The sequence below is a fragment of the Plecotus auritus genome (genome assembly GCF_963455305.1).
Source record: "Plecotus auritus genome assembly, chromosome: 9".
Taxonomy (NCBI): Eukaryota; Metazoa; Chordata; class Mammalia; order Chiroptera; family Vespertilionidae; genus Plecotus; species Plecotus auritus.
This window is the reverse complement of record NC_137783.1, coordinates 82,079,955-82,096,607: the sequence shown is the minus strand read 5'-3', so window position 1 is coordinate 82,096,607 and position 16,653 is coordinate 82,079,955. Positions and strand designations below refer to the sequence as shown.

The 16,653-nt window shown below is 38.4% G+C and overlaps 1 protein-coding gene across 1 annotated transcript in view; it reads right to left on the bottom strand.

Annotated features, from left to right (window-relative positions):
• The window catches only part of DDX10 (DEAD-box helicase 10), a 258,829-nt gene that overhangs the window by 223,842 nt on the left and 18,334 nt on the right, over nt 1-16,653 (bottom strand). Inside the window, exons 6-8 of the mRNA XM_080643092.1 lie at nt 16,435-16,624; nt 10,048-10,174; nt 1,943-2,105 (exon numbers count right to left, since the gene is read on the bottom strand). Coding sequence (XP_080499218.1) covers nt 1,943-2,105; nt 10,048-10,174; nt 16,435-16,624 — 480 coding nt within the window. The remainder of the gene's footprint in view (nt 1-1,942; nt 2,106-10,047; nt 10,175-16,434; nt 16,625-16,653) is intronic.

Below are 16,653 nucleotides of genomic sequence, written 5' to 3'. Positions count from 1 at the left end.
ATAAAATATAAACATTTTTATTAAAATTTTAATACTGTACTATGTATACTTATTTACTAACACATTAAGTAACAACCTAGTTGTGGGTCTGATAACCACCATAATAACATAATAGAAGAGTTTTAACAATATTTCAAGATATCTGCAAAACCTGTAATGTAAAATATTTCAACCTAGAATTCTATTCCCATTCCAACTGTCATTCAAAAAATAGGACACTGAGCCACCCCGGGTGGCTCAGTTGGTTAGTGCATTGTCCCATACATCAAAAGGTTGCAGGTTTGATTACTGGTCAGGGTACATACCTAAGTTGTGAGTTCAATCCTAGGAGGCAACCCACTGATATTTCTCATATCCATGTTTCCCTCTCTCTCTCTTTTCCTTCTTCTCTCTCTAAAAACAATCAATACATAAAAATATATCCTCAGGTGAGGATTTAAGAAAAAAACAAAAAGAAAAGGACACAGATATGCAATGACTCAAAAAATTTACCTCCCAGCCCTAACTGGTTTGGCTCAGTGGATAGAGCATCGGCCTGCAGACTCAAGGGTCCCAGGTTCGATTCCGGCCAAGGGCATGTACCTTGGTTGCAGACACCTACCCAGTAGGGAGTGTGCAGGAGGCAGCTGATCGATGTTTCTCTCTCATCAATGTTTCTAACTCTCTATCCTTCTCCCTTCCTCTCTGTTAAAAATCAATAAAATATATTTAAAAAAAAAAAAATTTACCTCCCATGCACCCTTTCTTAGGAAGCTATTAGAGTATGAAATTTAAAAAGAAAAAAAAAATCAAGAAAGATCTGAGAAGTCCCAGATGGCAAATGTGCATCAAGCTTATGAAGCAACCAGTTAGATTAGAGCTGGTGACAAAAGACTACCAGAAGAAGAAGTTTCAAGAGAAAAACAAAACAAAACAGACTGTTCATGAACTGCTAGACAATTAGGCATGTGACATCTACAGGAACATTTGAGAAACATTAAAACTGGGAAACAAAACTAAGCAAATTTTAATTATTAATTCAAAGAAAAACACAAACGAAAGTACAAAAAAGGAGACAATCATACTACACTACTTCCCTTATCACACAATTATGTAGTCAAAACAATGTAAATGCAAAATGTTCATTTTACCAAGTTGTGATGTAACAACATAGCCTAGAGAGCTTTAAAAACACGCATACTTATCTAACAACCTCCAATTACACAGGGATAAACTAATATGAAGTCTTGAGCTATCCTTTCAAATACTTTAAGAGAAATAAAGAGACAGGAGGAAAAGGAATCATGAAAAAGTTACTTAAAGTGGGTAGTATATGACTGTACAGTAGACCTATTCTTTGTGTATATTTAAAATTTGTCATAATAATTAACACAGTAAAATACAGTGATTCAAGAATTCAAATTGCCATCTACTTATTCTCATCTCATTTATTCTCATCTCTAGTTTTCCCATAATTATTTCCATACCTCATTCAACCTTTACAAAGCCACCAGTTGTAAATCACAGTGGCTTTTTGAAGGTTTAAATATATTAAATATGATTTTAAAATAAAAACTAGGATGCTTGCTGAAAAGATGGACTTCACTGATTTTTCTTGTTAAATAGTGTAATATTTATTTATTAAGTTTTCAGTTTCAAAAAACAGGACGATTATTTAATATCTTTAAACCTTTCATTCTTCTGTGATTTTGTAGGCTCCTCAGGATTCTATGCTATAGCTATTATCATAAAACAATATGAGCACAAAGATGGAAATATTACAAAACATCTTCATTGATGTATATTCTTAATGCTAATCATCTCAGTTACCAATTCACTTGTTTTTCTTTTATAAGACAGCCCAATTATTTGAGTCAAACTATTTGAATTCCCAGAATCTACACATTTATAAGCAAATCGTATTTCCCATGATCACAGAATATTTTCTCCAAAGCTTTCTTACCCAATCCCCTGGCTGCAATATCAGTAGCAAAGAGTACTGCAGCTCTCTTGCGAACAAATTCATTATAGACTTCCATTCTTCTCATCTGCTGCTGTCGACCATGCAGAGCAAGGATAGAAATACCAGGACGTAGCCGGCAAAACACTCGATACAGATACTGAACCTAGGCATTAACAGAAAAATGAGTTCAATATATCTGGATAGCAGCAGCAAAGCAAGTTTACAAGATGAACAGCAAAAAAAATGTATTAAGGAGCACTATTAAAGATATATAGAGCAGAGAAAGGGATATGTGGTAGAGTTATGGTGTTGAAGCCTTTTTTCTCATGTTAGTCCCTAAAACAATTCTGGTGGGGGAGGGGGTACTCCCCTTACCTTTTTAAGTTCATTGCTGATATTTTTGCAAATTTAATTGGTTACAAAGAATGTAATTTCTGGTATATTGTAAATATTAATATTTTTAAATAAATACTTAAAACATCTTATAAATGTACACAATAGATTCTAAATAGCAGAGCAATTTAATAACCACTACCAATTATTTATAACATGTCAAAATAATGAGGAGACGCCTGGCCAATGTGGCTCACTGGTTGAGCATCAACCTATGGACCAGGAGGTCACAGTTCAATTCCCGTTCAGGGCACATGCCTGGGTTTCAGACTCGATCCTCAGTGGGGGACATGCAGGAGGCAGCCGATCAATGATTCTCTCTCATCATTGATGTTTCTTTTCTCTCTCTCTCTCCCTCTCCCTTTCTCTCTGAAATAAACAACAATATATTTAAAAACAATATATTTTAAGACATAATAATGAGGAAACTATGCATTGTGTGAGAGAGCCCTTCAATTTTGCTGCAAACCTAAAACAGCTCTAAAAAAAGTAAGTCTTAAAAAAATAAAAGGTTAAAAACACAATGTGAAGAAACTTCTCTTTAACAAAAAGAAATTTTACATCATTCCTTTTCCTCCTTGAACTCTTATTTCCTGACTACACAGAATTTTATCTTTACAGCATTATGCTTGAAAGTCTTTTGAAGACTTTATCAAAATTTATTGTTTTCTACAACAAATATATGTATATCAGTTTTAACATTTAAAAAGTTCCTGTGGCCATAAAGCTGTATTAAAATTTTTTGGGGGGGTTAAATAAACTATTACTACAATCATTATTAGTACAGAAATGACCAAAACAAGAAATGCTAGAATTTGATTTTAAAAAACTGTTAGACATAAAAAATTTTTATTGTTGTAATATATTGGACATACAATAGTAGATGTTATTACATCTCTTAATTTATGGGACTAAACAGAGCTGATTGTTACTAGTTTTACTACTTGTCTTTATCTTATGTATTCATAAGTGAATACTACTGATTGCTAGACCCAGGCAGAGTACAGCATCATTTTATTTCTATTTTCTCTTTATAAAGACAAGAGATTTTTATCTGTCATGATTTTGCAAATTTTTTACCTTTTTATTGAATTTATTAGAGTGATAACTATATATACAAAAGGCTTATATGCTAAATGTCCCTCCAACTGTCCGACCGGTCATTATGATGTGCACTGACCACCATGGGGCAGATGCTCACCTCAGGAGCTGCCGTGACACACACTGGCCATTTACAAAGAAACGGCAGCATGGACCTGGTGCCGACAAAGCAACACTTGGCTCCCCCCAAGTGGGACACAGGCCCCGCCACCACCCCGGAGCAACAGCCCACCAAATCGCAGCTGATGCTGCCGAGACCCCATGGTGCAAAATGCGGCCCACTTGAGGGAAGCCAAGTGTTGCTTTGTTGGCACCAGGTCCATGGCTGCGATTTGGTAGGCATTAAGAAAATCTCATCACAAAAACAAAGGCAATGGACTGAAATGAACTTTAACTCTCTGAACTCTTTTTTTTATATATATATATATATTTTATTGATATTTCACAGAGAGGAAGGGAGAGGGATAGAGAGCTAGAAACATCGATGAGAGAGAAACATCGATCAGCTGCCTCCTGCACACCCCCTACTGGGGATGTGCCCACAACCAAGGTACATGCCCTTGACCGGAATCGAACCTGGGACCCTTCGGTCCGCAGGCCGACGCTCTACCCACTGAGCCACACTGGTTTCGGCTCTCTGAACTCTTATAAAAATCAGAAAGAAGACTTGACTTTGGGTGGTGAATACACAATAAATATGCAGATGATGTATTAAAGAATTGTACTCCTGAAATCTATATAATTTTATTAACCAACTAGTAGCCAGGTGCAGAGATTCATGCACATTGAAAGGAAATTAATTAGAAGAAATATTTTAATATCACTATTCGTCCTTTCTCTATAATAGAAGTGTCAACCAAATTCACGATTGACAATGACAGATTGAAACACACACATGTGATTGGCGTCAGCGAGAGCTTAATATGGATCATGCATTCGCGAGGCAACTTAACCTTTTATATATATACTAGGGGCCCGATGCACGAAATTCGTGCACAGGGAGGGAGGGGTCCCCTCAGCCCAGTCTGCACCCACCCCAATCTGGGACCGCTGGCTCCTAATTGCTCACCTGCCTGCTGGCCTGGTCACCCCTTACTGCCCCCAAGTCCAGCCTGGTTACCCCCAACTACTCCCCCCCCCCCCCCCCGCCGGCCTGGTCATCCCCACGCAGAACTGCTATTCAGTCGTTTGGTCGTCCTTCACTAACCCCCCACCGGCCTAGTCGTCCTCACTGCCCCCCTGCCAGCCTAATTGCCCCCAAGTGCCCCCCCTGCCAGCCTGATCGCCCCATGCAGCCTGCTTGTTCAGTTGTTTGATCGTCCCTCACTAACCTCCCTTCCAGCCTGGTCGTAGGCAGCCATCTTGTGAGGGCATGAGGGTAAATTTGCATATTACCTTTTCATTATATAGGACTAGAGGCCCAGTACACGAAATTAATGCAAGGGGTGTGGGGCGCCTCAGCCCGGCCTGCACCCTCTCCAATCCGGGATCCCTCTCACAATCTAGAACCACTGGCTCCTAACCACTCACTTGCCTGACTGCCTGATCCCCCTAACTGCTCCCCTGCCAGCCTGATGGCCCTATCTGCTCTCCCCTACTTGCCTGATCGCCCCAACTGCCTATCTGCTCTCCCCTCCTGGCCTGATGCCCCTAACTGCTTATCTGCTCTCCCTTCCTCTCCACGCCCTTCAGACCGGCACAGGCATGCTGAGAGCTCTCCACTGCGGACCCACCCCCGTCCTGATTGGTCATTATATGACGGCATCCCAGACAATTTGCATATTCCTCTATTATTAGTATAGATAGAATAAGCTTGTTTAATTACACCTGCTTTCTGATGTAGCTAAACTTTTACAGCCCAGTGAAGTACCCCAACTTCTCTTTCAGGTAATTGTCAGCAACACAGCAGTAAATATCAACACAAAGCAGATTATTATTATAGATTATGCAGGGATAACAAAGGGTAAAATATGTAACTATAGCAATATTTGACCATATTCTGCACAGTGAGAAAATCTGAAGTCATTTTCAAGTTCCACCATTTCTTATTTCTTTCCAGTCGGATCAAGTTTCTAAACTTTCTAAATGTCTGTTTTCCGGCTAATGAAAAGAAAATAGGATTCCACCGAGTCTCCTATCTACCTACTCCAGGACTTTTGTAAAGACAAATGAGATGAGACATGGGAAAAAGCTTCACAAACATTTGATTAAAGTGTAAAATGTTTGCACCTGGCTATAAAGCAAGTTGTGTTCCTGGGCTGAAGAAACTGCAAGGAGGCTAGCCGCTAGAAGAGGAAGCCAGGCATTGCTCCGTGATGTCATTACTCGGCACCCACAGTGACCGTTTCTGGGCTGGGCTGTGGGACACATTTTGCGCCATGGGTCTCAGCAGCATTGGCTGCGATTTGGTAGGGTGTTGCTCTGGGGTGGTGGTGGGGCCTATGTCCCACTTGGGGGAACGTAGTGCCATTTATTTTTAAATGGCCTGTCACTAGCGAGAGGAAGCCGGACATTGCTACACAATATCATTACCTGGTGCCCACAGCGGCCATTTCCGGGCTGGGCTGGGCTGTGGGCCGCATTTTGCACCATGGGGTCTCGGCAGCATCAGCTGCGATTTGGTGGGCTGTCACTCCGGGGTGGTGGCGGGGCCTGTGTCCCACTTGGGGGGAGCCAAGTGTTGCTTTGTCGGCACCAGGTCCATGCTGCCGTTTCTTTGTAAATGGCCAGTGTGTGTCACGGCAGCTCCTGAGGTGAGCATCTGCCCCGTGGTGGTCAGTGCACATCATAGTGACCGGTCGGACAGTTGGAGGGACATTTAGCATATAAGCCTTTTGTATATATAGATATCACTCTAATAAATTCAATAAAAAGGTAAAAAATTTGCAAAATCATGACAGATAAAAATCTATATATATAAAAAACCAGCGACCGGAACACCATAATGACTGGAACGATCCATCGCTATGATGCCCACTATGGCCAGCCAACTGGCCCAATTGGCCTCTCCCACCCTGTTCAAGGATGGGGCAGCCACTAACACTCCATCAGCCCCGACCCTGATCAGCCTCTCCCACCCTGATTGAGGGCCCTTCCCCTCAGCTGGCGCCGCCCCTGATCAGCCCACCCCACCACAAAGGCCTGCAGCCCCTTGCCCTGGCTGGCCCCACCTCTGATTGTCCCCCCACCCCAATTGTGGGTGGGGCCCACTGGCCAATCACCCACAGCCCCTGCCCCCAGCCAGCCCGCCCCTGATCAGGCCCCAATCCAGGCAGGCTGGCCAGACTCCACCTGTGCATGAGTTCATGCACTGGGCCTCTAGTTTATAATTATCTAGCACCTAATAACTCCATTTAAGTCTCCCTTCAAATTTTGTTCTAAGAATGGGAAACCACCTGAATTTTGAAATGACCTGTTACCTTATTAGAGTCATTCACTTTCTGATTAGCTACCCTGGTGCCAGAAAGGTTCTCTGACCATGAGACAATGAATCAGTTAAGATTAAGGATAGAAAGACATAAGCCTTTCTTTTGTAAAGTTTTTAAAAGAACTACCATGTCCCTAGCCAGTTTGGCTCAGTGGATAGAACATCGGCCAGCAGACTGAAAGGTCCTGGATTCAGTTCCAGTCAAGGGCACAAGCCTGGGTTGCGGGCTTGATCCCCAGTAGGGGGGTGTGCAGGAGGCAGCCAATCAATGATTCTCTCTCATCATTGATGTTTCTATCTCTCCTTTTCCTTTCCTCTCTGAAATCAATAAAAAATGTATATATTAAAAAAAAAAATGTATATATTAAAAAAAAAGAACTACCATGAAAAGGAAATGGGAAATGAGAACCTGCAGACCACAGAGGCCCTCTCAGGCAAGTCAATCTCAGAGAAGTACATATGGAAATTAAGGTATAAATTGAGTCCATGAAAACTTTCTACAATCTGTCTCTCTCAAATCAAGACTGACCTTGAACTCCCACTATTGAAAAAACTGGCTGAGGTGGAAGATGTATATAGATTAAAGCCATATAGGTTCTAAGTAAGGAGTTTATATTTAATTGTAAAATTTATAGAAAAACTCTTAGAAGGTTTGCAGCAAGGCAGTGACATATTCCAGTTTCCACTTTCCAAAGATCATCGTTGCTATAATGTGGAATAACTACAGGAAAGAGAGTAAAGAAATGGAGAGACCAACCAGGAGTATGAGGAATTAAGCATGGTTCAGAGTAAAGTGAAGCTTGAGGGGTGGTGAGAATGGTAGTGCTAATGAGAGTTATCAATAGACTGAATATGGATAAAGACAGATAAGAATTAAGAATTCAGGGGGTGTTGGGAGGAGGTAGAGGAAAGTACTGGGGGGAAAATGGTGATGGACAGAGACTTGACTTAGGATGGTGAACACAAAACACAATGTACAGATGATGTGTTATAGAATTGTGCATCTAAAACCTATATAATTTTGTTAATCAGTATCACCTGAATAAATATAATAAAAAGGGGGGGAGGAATCAAGTCACATATTGAGATGAGGAAGGAAATCTTAGGAGAAAGAAAATTTAAAATTGTTTTTCCTATGTTAAGTTTGAGATGCCCTTTAGACATTCAAATGGAAATACCTAGTAATCAAGTTTGAGATGTGGATTTGGCAGCTGCCAGAATACTGATGGCACTTAAAGCCATGGAATTGAAGAGGTTACCTAGAAAGAGGATAGAAGGAAAAGGGGCAGAGAAGGGTAGAGGACAGAGATTGGAAGAACTTTAACCTGCAGTGGAAGGCAAAAGAGAGCCAGCAAGTAAGGTTAACAGAGCAGTCAGAGGCAAGGGGAAACATGTTAGTGTGGAGTCACAGAAGTCTAAAGAAGTGTTTCAAGAAGGAGAGAATGCTCAACTGTATTACTATGCTTCTAAGAGGTCAAATAAGTAAGGACTAATGACTGACCACTGACTTTGATAGGTTGTACCTTTTAAAGGGGCTGACTCTGGAGGACTGAGGAGAGAAGAGGAGATGAGACAGTGATACTGAGTGGAGAGATAAAATGTTAAAAGATTTTGCTGTGAAGAAGAGCAGAAAATAGAGGGAGTGTTTGTAAAGGGATATGAGCTTTGCATTTTATTCTTAATCTGGGTAATATTCAAGAATAACAGGGAGACAAGAAAACATAGGACAGAGGACATCTGCAGTAACAAAGGCCTTGTGCAGAGAGAGGATAGGGAGCACCAGTAGAGGGACTAGTTGTAGATTCTTCATGCACTGTGATGAAAGGCAAAGCAGAGTATTATGGAGTAAAATTTCAAATATAAACTCTAAACTTATTTCCTTACACATACATAGCAAAAACATCCCTACTTTCAGATATATAAAGTTCTAAAAATCTAAAGTAGGTCCTAAAATAAAACTGCAAAGTCATTCTTTACATGGTAAAATGAGAAACCACTACTTATCTTCCTCATAAGATAAAGGGAGACTCATTCTCATACTTATCAGGCTAAGCTATTCCAAAAGTTATAAATCTAGAAACAACCTACTCTATGCCAATAACTAAGTCATCAGGGAGTGTGAAAAAGTGGCAAAAATCAACCAGGGTCTCTTCTCTGTAAGGGAAGGAACCCAGTTTTCTTATGCAATCACTGAATCCCTTAATTGTAGCATGAGGCTAGTATTGAAGAAATGTTTATGAACTAAACAAAGATATAAACACTACAGAGGGTAGGAGAGGAAGTTGATTGTAACAAGGGAATTTGGAGTGTCAGAAAAGGACTTCCAAGTATAATATTTGAGCTTGTTAGCCTTAAAGGACGCTAAATATTTCCCCAGAACTGGGATGAAGGGATGCAGGGAGGGCATTCCAAAGATCAGCATGAACAAAGATATGAAAGCATGAAAATAAATGACATATTCAATTCAGTCTTCATCGAGGGTATGTGAGTCTCAGATTATAAAGACCTCTGGTTAGTCTAGTCATTCCATTGTTCATTCTACCAATTTTTATGTTCTAAACTTGTGGGCCGGTACACGAAATTCATGCACATTAAAAGGGAATTAGAAGAAATATTTTAATATTGTTATTTGCCCTTTCTCTATATTAGAAGTGTCAGAGATGAAAGAAAATTAGTAAAATGTATATGAAAATCTCCCTCCCGTCAGAGTCTGGGGCGCACCACAGGACCCAGAGTCCAAGTCCCCGCCCACCCGCAGGCGCTTTGAAATCACAGGAGACCCAGACCCGGCCGGCCCCACCCGTCAAGCCCCTCCAGGCCGGGGGCACAGTCTGAGGTCCCTAGCCCTGGCCAGGCGCCATGCAGCCTCGGGTCCCTGCTGTTCGGTCGTTACATGATGGCGTCCTGACCAATTTGCATATTATCCTATTATTAGATAGATATTGTGCTAGGTACTAACAATACTGCAGCACAAGGGACAGTTTCTTCCCTTGCAGAGCTTATAGTTTCATCCACAAGTTCCTTTTTAAAACAAAAACACAGGATTCTCTATCTATGGATCCCTCACCACATCTAGCACTCTATTTACTAGAAGAGAAAAGAAAGTGCTATTTGTCTAACTGAAATTCGGTATTTTAAAAGGAATGATCCAACACAAATAACAAGAGAAATAAACATTCAGTACCTCTTTACAACTGGAGAAAAATACAATACTTTTCTTCTTCAGGTGGCTTCTCAAGAAGGAATAGAGTACACTTATTTTTTGCTGCAGCTGACAAACTATGTAGTTCTGCTCCAACGTGGCAGGGGTGCTTATGGAAATAAAGGAGAAAAAACATTAAAAACATGCCATGTTGGTAATTTTGAAAATCAGACCAGAAAAAGAAGAATTCAAATGTTACAGTTGACTGCCTCTCTCTCTCTCTCTGAAAGAACTTGCTGATGGTAAACTTCCACATCTTAATAGGGACTTGGGTTACATAGATATACATATTTATCAAAACTCAGCTAACATACTCTTAATTTGTTCACTGTATGTAAAAATTACATCAAGATAGAAAATCTAAATATACTGAATTCTACTTAGTGATATGTGCACTTAAATACCTAGGGGAAGTGAAGAGATGGCTTCAATTTACTTTGAAATGCATCAAAAATATGTGGATGTATAGTTAGATGAACTGGATAAACGGACACTAAATGAATGCTACTACCGTTAGGTAGCATGTAGGTAGCAGGTATAAAGTGTTCACTGTAAAATTCTTTCAATGTGCTACATGTTTGAAATTTCTCATAATAAAATGTTGAAAAGACATATACATATATTTACTCTTTGAACTAATTAAGACTACTGATAAACATACAAAAAGATATGATATTATTTATAAAGGAAAAAATGAAAATCAACCCACATTAATAGAGAACTTGTGGAATGAACTACTGTGTACCCACACAATTAAGTATCTTGTAGCTGTAAAAAAGGAATGAATAATCTATCCAAATATTATCTGGCTTGGGCTATACGAAATACACGCACGCACACACATACACATGCACATTCATGTACACAGGTATCCCTGTGTCTGCTTATAACTTTAAAAAAGAGGCAGACACCCAGCAGGTGTGGCTCTGTGGTTAAGCATCAACCCATGAACCAAGAGGTCACCAGTTCAACCTACATGCCCAGGTTGCAGGCTTGGTCACCAATAGGGCGGGTGCAGGAGACAGCCAATTGATGTTTCTCTCATTAATGTTTCTATGTCTACCCCTCTCCCTTCCTTTCTCTCTCTTAAAAAAAAAAAAAAAAAAAAAAAAAGGCAATAAAAACATATTTAAAAAAATTTTTTTAAATGAATTTTATTGATTTTTTACAGAGAGGAAGGGAGAGGGATAGAGAGTTAGAAACATCGATGAGAGAGAAACATCGATCAGCTGCCTCCTGCACACCTCCTACTGGGGATGTGCCCGCAACCAAGGTACGTGCCCTTGACCGGAATAGAACCTGGGACCTTTCAGTCCGCAGGCTGACGCTCTACCCACTGAGCCAAACCGGTTTCGGCCATATTTAAAATTTTTTAAAAAAGAGGCAGACAAACCAAAACCTAAAAATTGGTTATCCACCGGGGAATATACAGAGCCGAATTAAAGTTAATTTAAAAAAACAATTAATCCTAAAGATATAGCAAGTTGATAGCTTAATGACAAAGGAATTTCAAAGAATTTGAATTGTTGTTATACTTACTGGGATATTTAAGAAAAAAATGCAAAGGGATCTTAATTTTCTTAAGTAATCATGCTATTAGCAATATTATTGGTATTATCCTGAAACTTTAGATGTATTAACTAATAAATAGAACAAATAAGTAAAAGACATTAGGAAAGATGTTTGGCATAAGGAAAAAATGAATATGAAATTCAAAGAGGCTGCAAAAATAAAAGGCTATAAACTTAAATTTGCTTTTTTAAGTATCAGCATGAACTCAGGATGTGTTTCTCTTCAAAAAAAATAAAATAAACCTGTCCACTGAAAAACCTGAACACAATGACCATCTCATAGCATCTAGACTATGGTCTCTAAACACAATATCCTGCCAAAGGAATTTTACATGGAATGGAAAAATAAGGTGTACCTAGAACACGAGAAGCAAGGAAACCCAAAACTACTGGGCTGTGTCTAAAGGATCCAGGTAACAATTTAAAGAACCTCATATTAACCAAGTTTGGGATGATGCAAGACAATTTGTGTATTAAAAATACAGTATTAATTTCTATTGAAGGGTAAATAATATAGTATGTTTAAATGTATAGGTTAATATTACTAAATAATTAATTCATCTTAAATGTCATTAAGTCAATGAGTTCATTTTAATTTTTTTTAAAAACTGTTCGCCTTTGAAAAATATTAGGGAAGCAACTCTTCAATATAAAAACTGTTAAGTAAAAAGAATGAAGCATATATTCTGGTATTCTAACCTCATATAAAAGTACTCCAGTTAAAAAATAATAGAATCAGAATATCACAATTTTGCACATCCTAATGAAATAATGGATCCAGGCAACCATCATCACTGACTACTAAAATTATAAGGTTACAAAGCTCTCATTCCTGTCATAAGGGGCTGTTTGTATCAGATTGATCCTTTGTTTTAGAGCACTATCTATAAAAGCCCGATTAAATATAAAACAAAAAATACTGTAGGCATCAGAGAGGCAGCAAGGAGGTGCTGAAGGAGAACCTAGAAATGCCCTGTGCAAACCCCATATTAATCTCCACTTTTCACACAAAGCATCTGCTGATTTGCAAGAGAAATGAGAGAGATAAAGTAGTAGACTTAGGCCTAAACATGTCAGTTCAAGATCCTAGAGCCGTGGACAGCAAACTGCGGCTCGCGAGCCACATGCGGCTCTTTGGCCCCTTGAGTGTGGCTCTTCCACAAAATACCACGGCCTTGGCGAGTCTATTTTGAAGAAGTGGCGTTAGAAGAAGTTTAAGTTTAAAAAATTTGGCTCTCAAAAGAAATTTCAATCGTTGTACTGTTGATATTTGGCTCTGTTGACTAATGAGTTTGCCGACCACTGTCCTAGAGAATGAACCATGAAAAACTGAATCTGAATTCTTCATACAATTTTCCCACATATGTCAACTCCTAAACTCAGCACACACAAGGCAAAATGAGTGAAAAGCCATAAGTAACAGGGACGCTCAAAGCTGAGCACAGATCCTGGCAGTCTTAGAATGCCACGAAGTTCAGAGCCTGCCAAGGTGAAGGATAGAAAGGTAAATTCCCCTGTCTTTCCCTTGAGATCTCCAGAAGGGCTAGCTCTGAGTCAGAGTTATACTCCAGGACTAAGGGCAAAAAAAGAAACAGAATAGCCCCAGAGTGTAAAAGCCAGACTAGCCCAGGTAGAAGTCCTTACCATATCTCATACCTCAAAAAGACATCATTCATGATTTTGCTAAGAACCTAAGAAAATCTTAAAAACCACCAACTACCTTCAAAGGAACAAGAGAACTGTCAGCTGCTTTTAACAGAAAAAAAGTGGAAGTTAGAGTACAACAGAAAGATACCTTTGAACTGAAGAAAGAAAAACACCTACCATGATATGCTTCAAAAACAAAAGATTTTCAGAAAAGTCAAAACAGAATTTTTCACTAAGTAAACCTAAACTATAAAGAAATTTTGTTTTTAGTATGGCACAAAAAAATAAAAAACACCAGAAAAGGTCCTGGCCTATAACTCAGTTGGTTAGAGCGTGGTCCTGATACACCTAGGTTGTGGGTTTGATCCCCAGACAGGGTATATACAAGAATCAACCAAGGAATGCATAAATAGTGGAATGACGAACTGATGTTTGTCTTTTATTTTTCCCCTCTCTTTCTCTCAAATCAATAAATTAAAAACAAAACAAAAAAATACCAGAAAAGAATAAGTATTTGGATAACTCTAAATAAACACTGATTTTTAAAACAATAATAATAATGGCTTATGGGGCTTAAAATGAGTGCAATTAAAATACTTCACAATGACCCTAGCCAGTTTGGCTCAGTGGACAGAGTGTTGGCCTGAGGACTGAAGGGTCCCGGATTCGAGTCCAGTCAAGGGCACATGCCAGGGTGGCAGGCTCAATCCCCAATAGGGGGTATCCAGGAGGCAGCCGATAAATGATTTTCTCTCATCATAAATGTTTCTCTCTCCCTCTCTCTTCCTCTCTGAAATCAATAAAAATATATTTTAAAAAAATACTTCACAATGAAGGCACAATGGAAAGGAGTAAAGAGACTTAAATAATGGGGTAAGTTAAATGTAAGCAAATTCAATCCTCCAGTTAAAAAGCAATTATCACACCAGATTAAATCAGAATAGAAACATAACATATGTAATGCTTTCAACAATAAAGAATTTATATTTTAAAAAAAGGATTGGACCATGTGCTGCTTACAAAGACAAATCTAAAATAAGGGCATATACAATGTAGAAAGTAAAAGAAAGATTTACTAAGCAAACATTAAACAAAAGAAATTTACTATAGGCTAAAGACTAATATCAAATTAGACTTTAAGGCAAAAAGTATTAGTAAAGATAAAGAAGAACACTTCATAATGAAATTATTAAATTTGTATGCACCAAATAACATAAGCTCAGAATATCCAACTCAAATTTGAAATGTTTCATAATTCATCACAGATTTTAACTTATACAACACATACAAAAATCAGCCAATGAATACATAAATAAGTGGAACAACAAATTGATGTTTCTTTCTCTCTCTCTCTCTCTCTCTTCCCTTTGTTCTCTAAAAATCAATTGATAAATCATTTATGAAATAAATGTCTTTGGATACAGCTTTGGATTCAGTTTTTTCTAGCAATCTCTATAAACTACAGATAACAACCAACTATTATCTATAGCAATTGAGAACAGGGATAATTTGTACAATTTACCTAACATAAATTACAAAAGGTTTTACAGACCATCTAATGATTGATAAATTAGTGTCTAGAAAAAACAGGCAGAAAGCAAACAATAAAAAGAAGAAAATCAAAAGGCCTAGGCAGTCTTTAGATTATAAAATTAATTGTACCAAGAATTTCAACAGCCACCTCCACACAACTTTACAAGACCAATGTCAACTCAATAATAAGCCATGGAGGAAACCATACCTCAAGTATCTCTTGCTATTCCATTCCTGAATTCTTGGTAAACAAAGCCACCAGTACTCAGATTCTCCTAATTTTATCCACTAGGATCACCTGGGAGTTTAGAGCCTTGCCTCTGAGGCTTTTTCTAATCCTAGACAGCTGATAGTTAGGTCAAGGTGGAACTGAATGCCATTTTCCCTATATTTGAAGATGTCCAGGAAAATAACCCAATTCATTTTTCTAATCTATTTCTTTTTAGGCTAACATTTAACAGCAATAAGTAAAAGTTAAAATAGAGATAATGGTAGAGTTGAATCCATATTGAGATCTTTAACACATTCAATTTATATTCCTAGGAAAGCACTTCTGGAAGTCAAATATGTCCATAGTCTACAATGATTCAAACCAAACATACACATCCTTCCAACTGTCATAACATCGAAATTCACTTTAGAACATATTTCCCCCTACCCTAGCCAGTCTGGCTCAGTGGATAGAGTGTCGACCTGCAGACCAAAGGGTCCCGGGTTCGATTCCAGTCAAGGGCACGTACTTCGGTTGCAGGCTCCTCAGGCCCTGGCCCTGGTCGGAGGCAACCAATCGATGTGTTTCACTCAAACTGATGTTTTTCTCTTTCTTTCCCTCTCTCTTTCACTCTCCCTAAAATTCAATGGAAAAATATCCTCGGTGAGGATTAACAAAAAATAAAATAAAATAAAATAAATAAATAAATCATATTTCCCCCAACCATTTACACATACCATACATACACTCTCTCTCCCTCTTTTACACTTTCTACTGTCACATAAACACACACACCTTACTGTCCAGTTTTTAGTGAAACCAAGACAAAACAATAGACATTTTAAACATAAAGGTACTTTGCTAAATATTAATGCATTTGATGTGTTCCACAGCACATTAGTCCTGCATAACGCAGCTATAAAGAAGGATCCCATACCCAAATAATTTTGGTAAATACAGGAAACTGTATTTATTTACTGCTTTGGAGAATCACAATGTCTATGAAAATATCAAAGGTTCAGAGAAGTCTTGAAGAATACTGTTTTACTTTAACTCAACATTCCCTATTTATCTATTGAGGAATGCATCCTCCCACCCCCAGCCTCACCCCACTGCATTTTATGAAGGATAGTTGATGAATAAATACCTGTTAACATCTTATGAGAAAATATTTGTTTCCCAAACCACATTTTGGAAAATCTTCATTAGAGTATTCTCACATTTAAAAATGCATTGAGAATTTAAATAATTTTTACTAATATATTTACTATATCTTGCAAACCTAATAACTCATAAAATGGTATTTTCTTTCCTAGAAAAGTAGTATTAACTTGAAATGTCAAATTCTTAAACTAAAGAGAACATTTGTTTTTGACTGCATCAAATATGGTTTCAAATAGCACATACCTGTATTTTGCTTTTTCATGAACCCAGACATACTCAGGGTTTTTCAAACTCAAACGTGCAAGGTCCTTTACAGATTTGGTTTGTGTTGCTGAGAAAAGCAAGGTCTGACGTTTCTTAGGAAGATTCTCAATAATAGCATTCATGGTATCAGCAAAGCCCATATCCAAGATTCTGTCTGCTTCATCAAGAACTGAAAAAAGAAAATGCAGGTTGAACTAC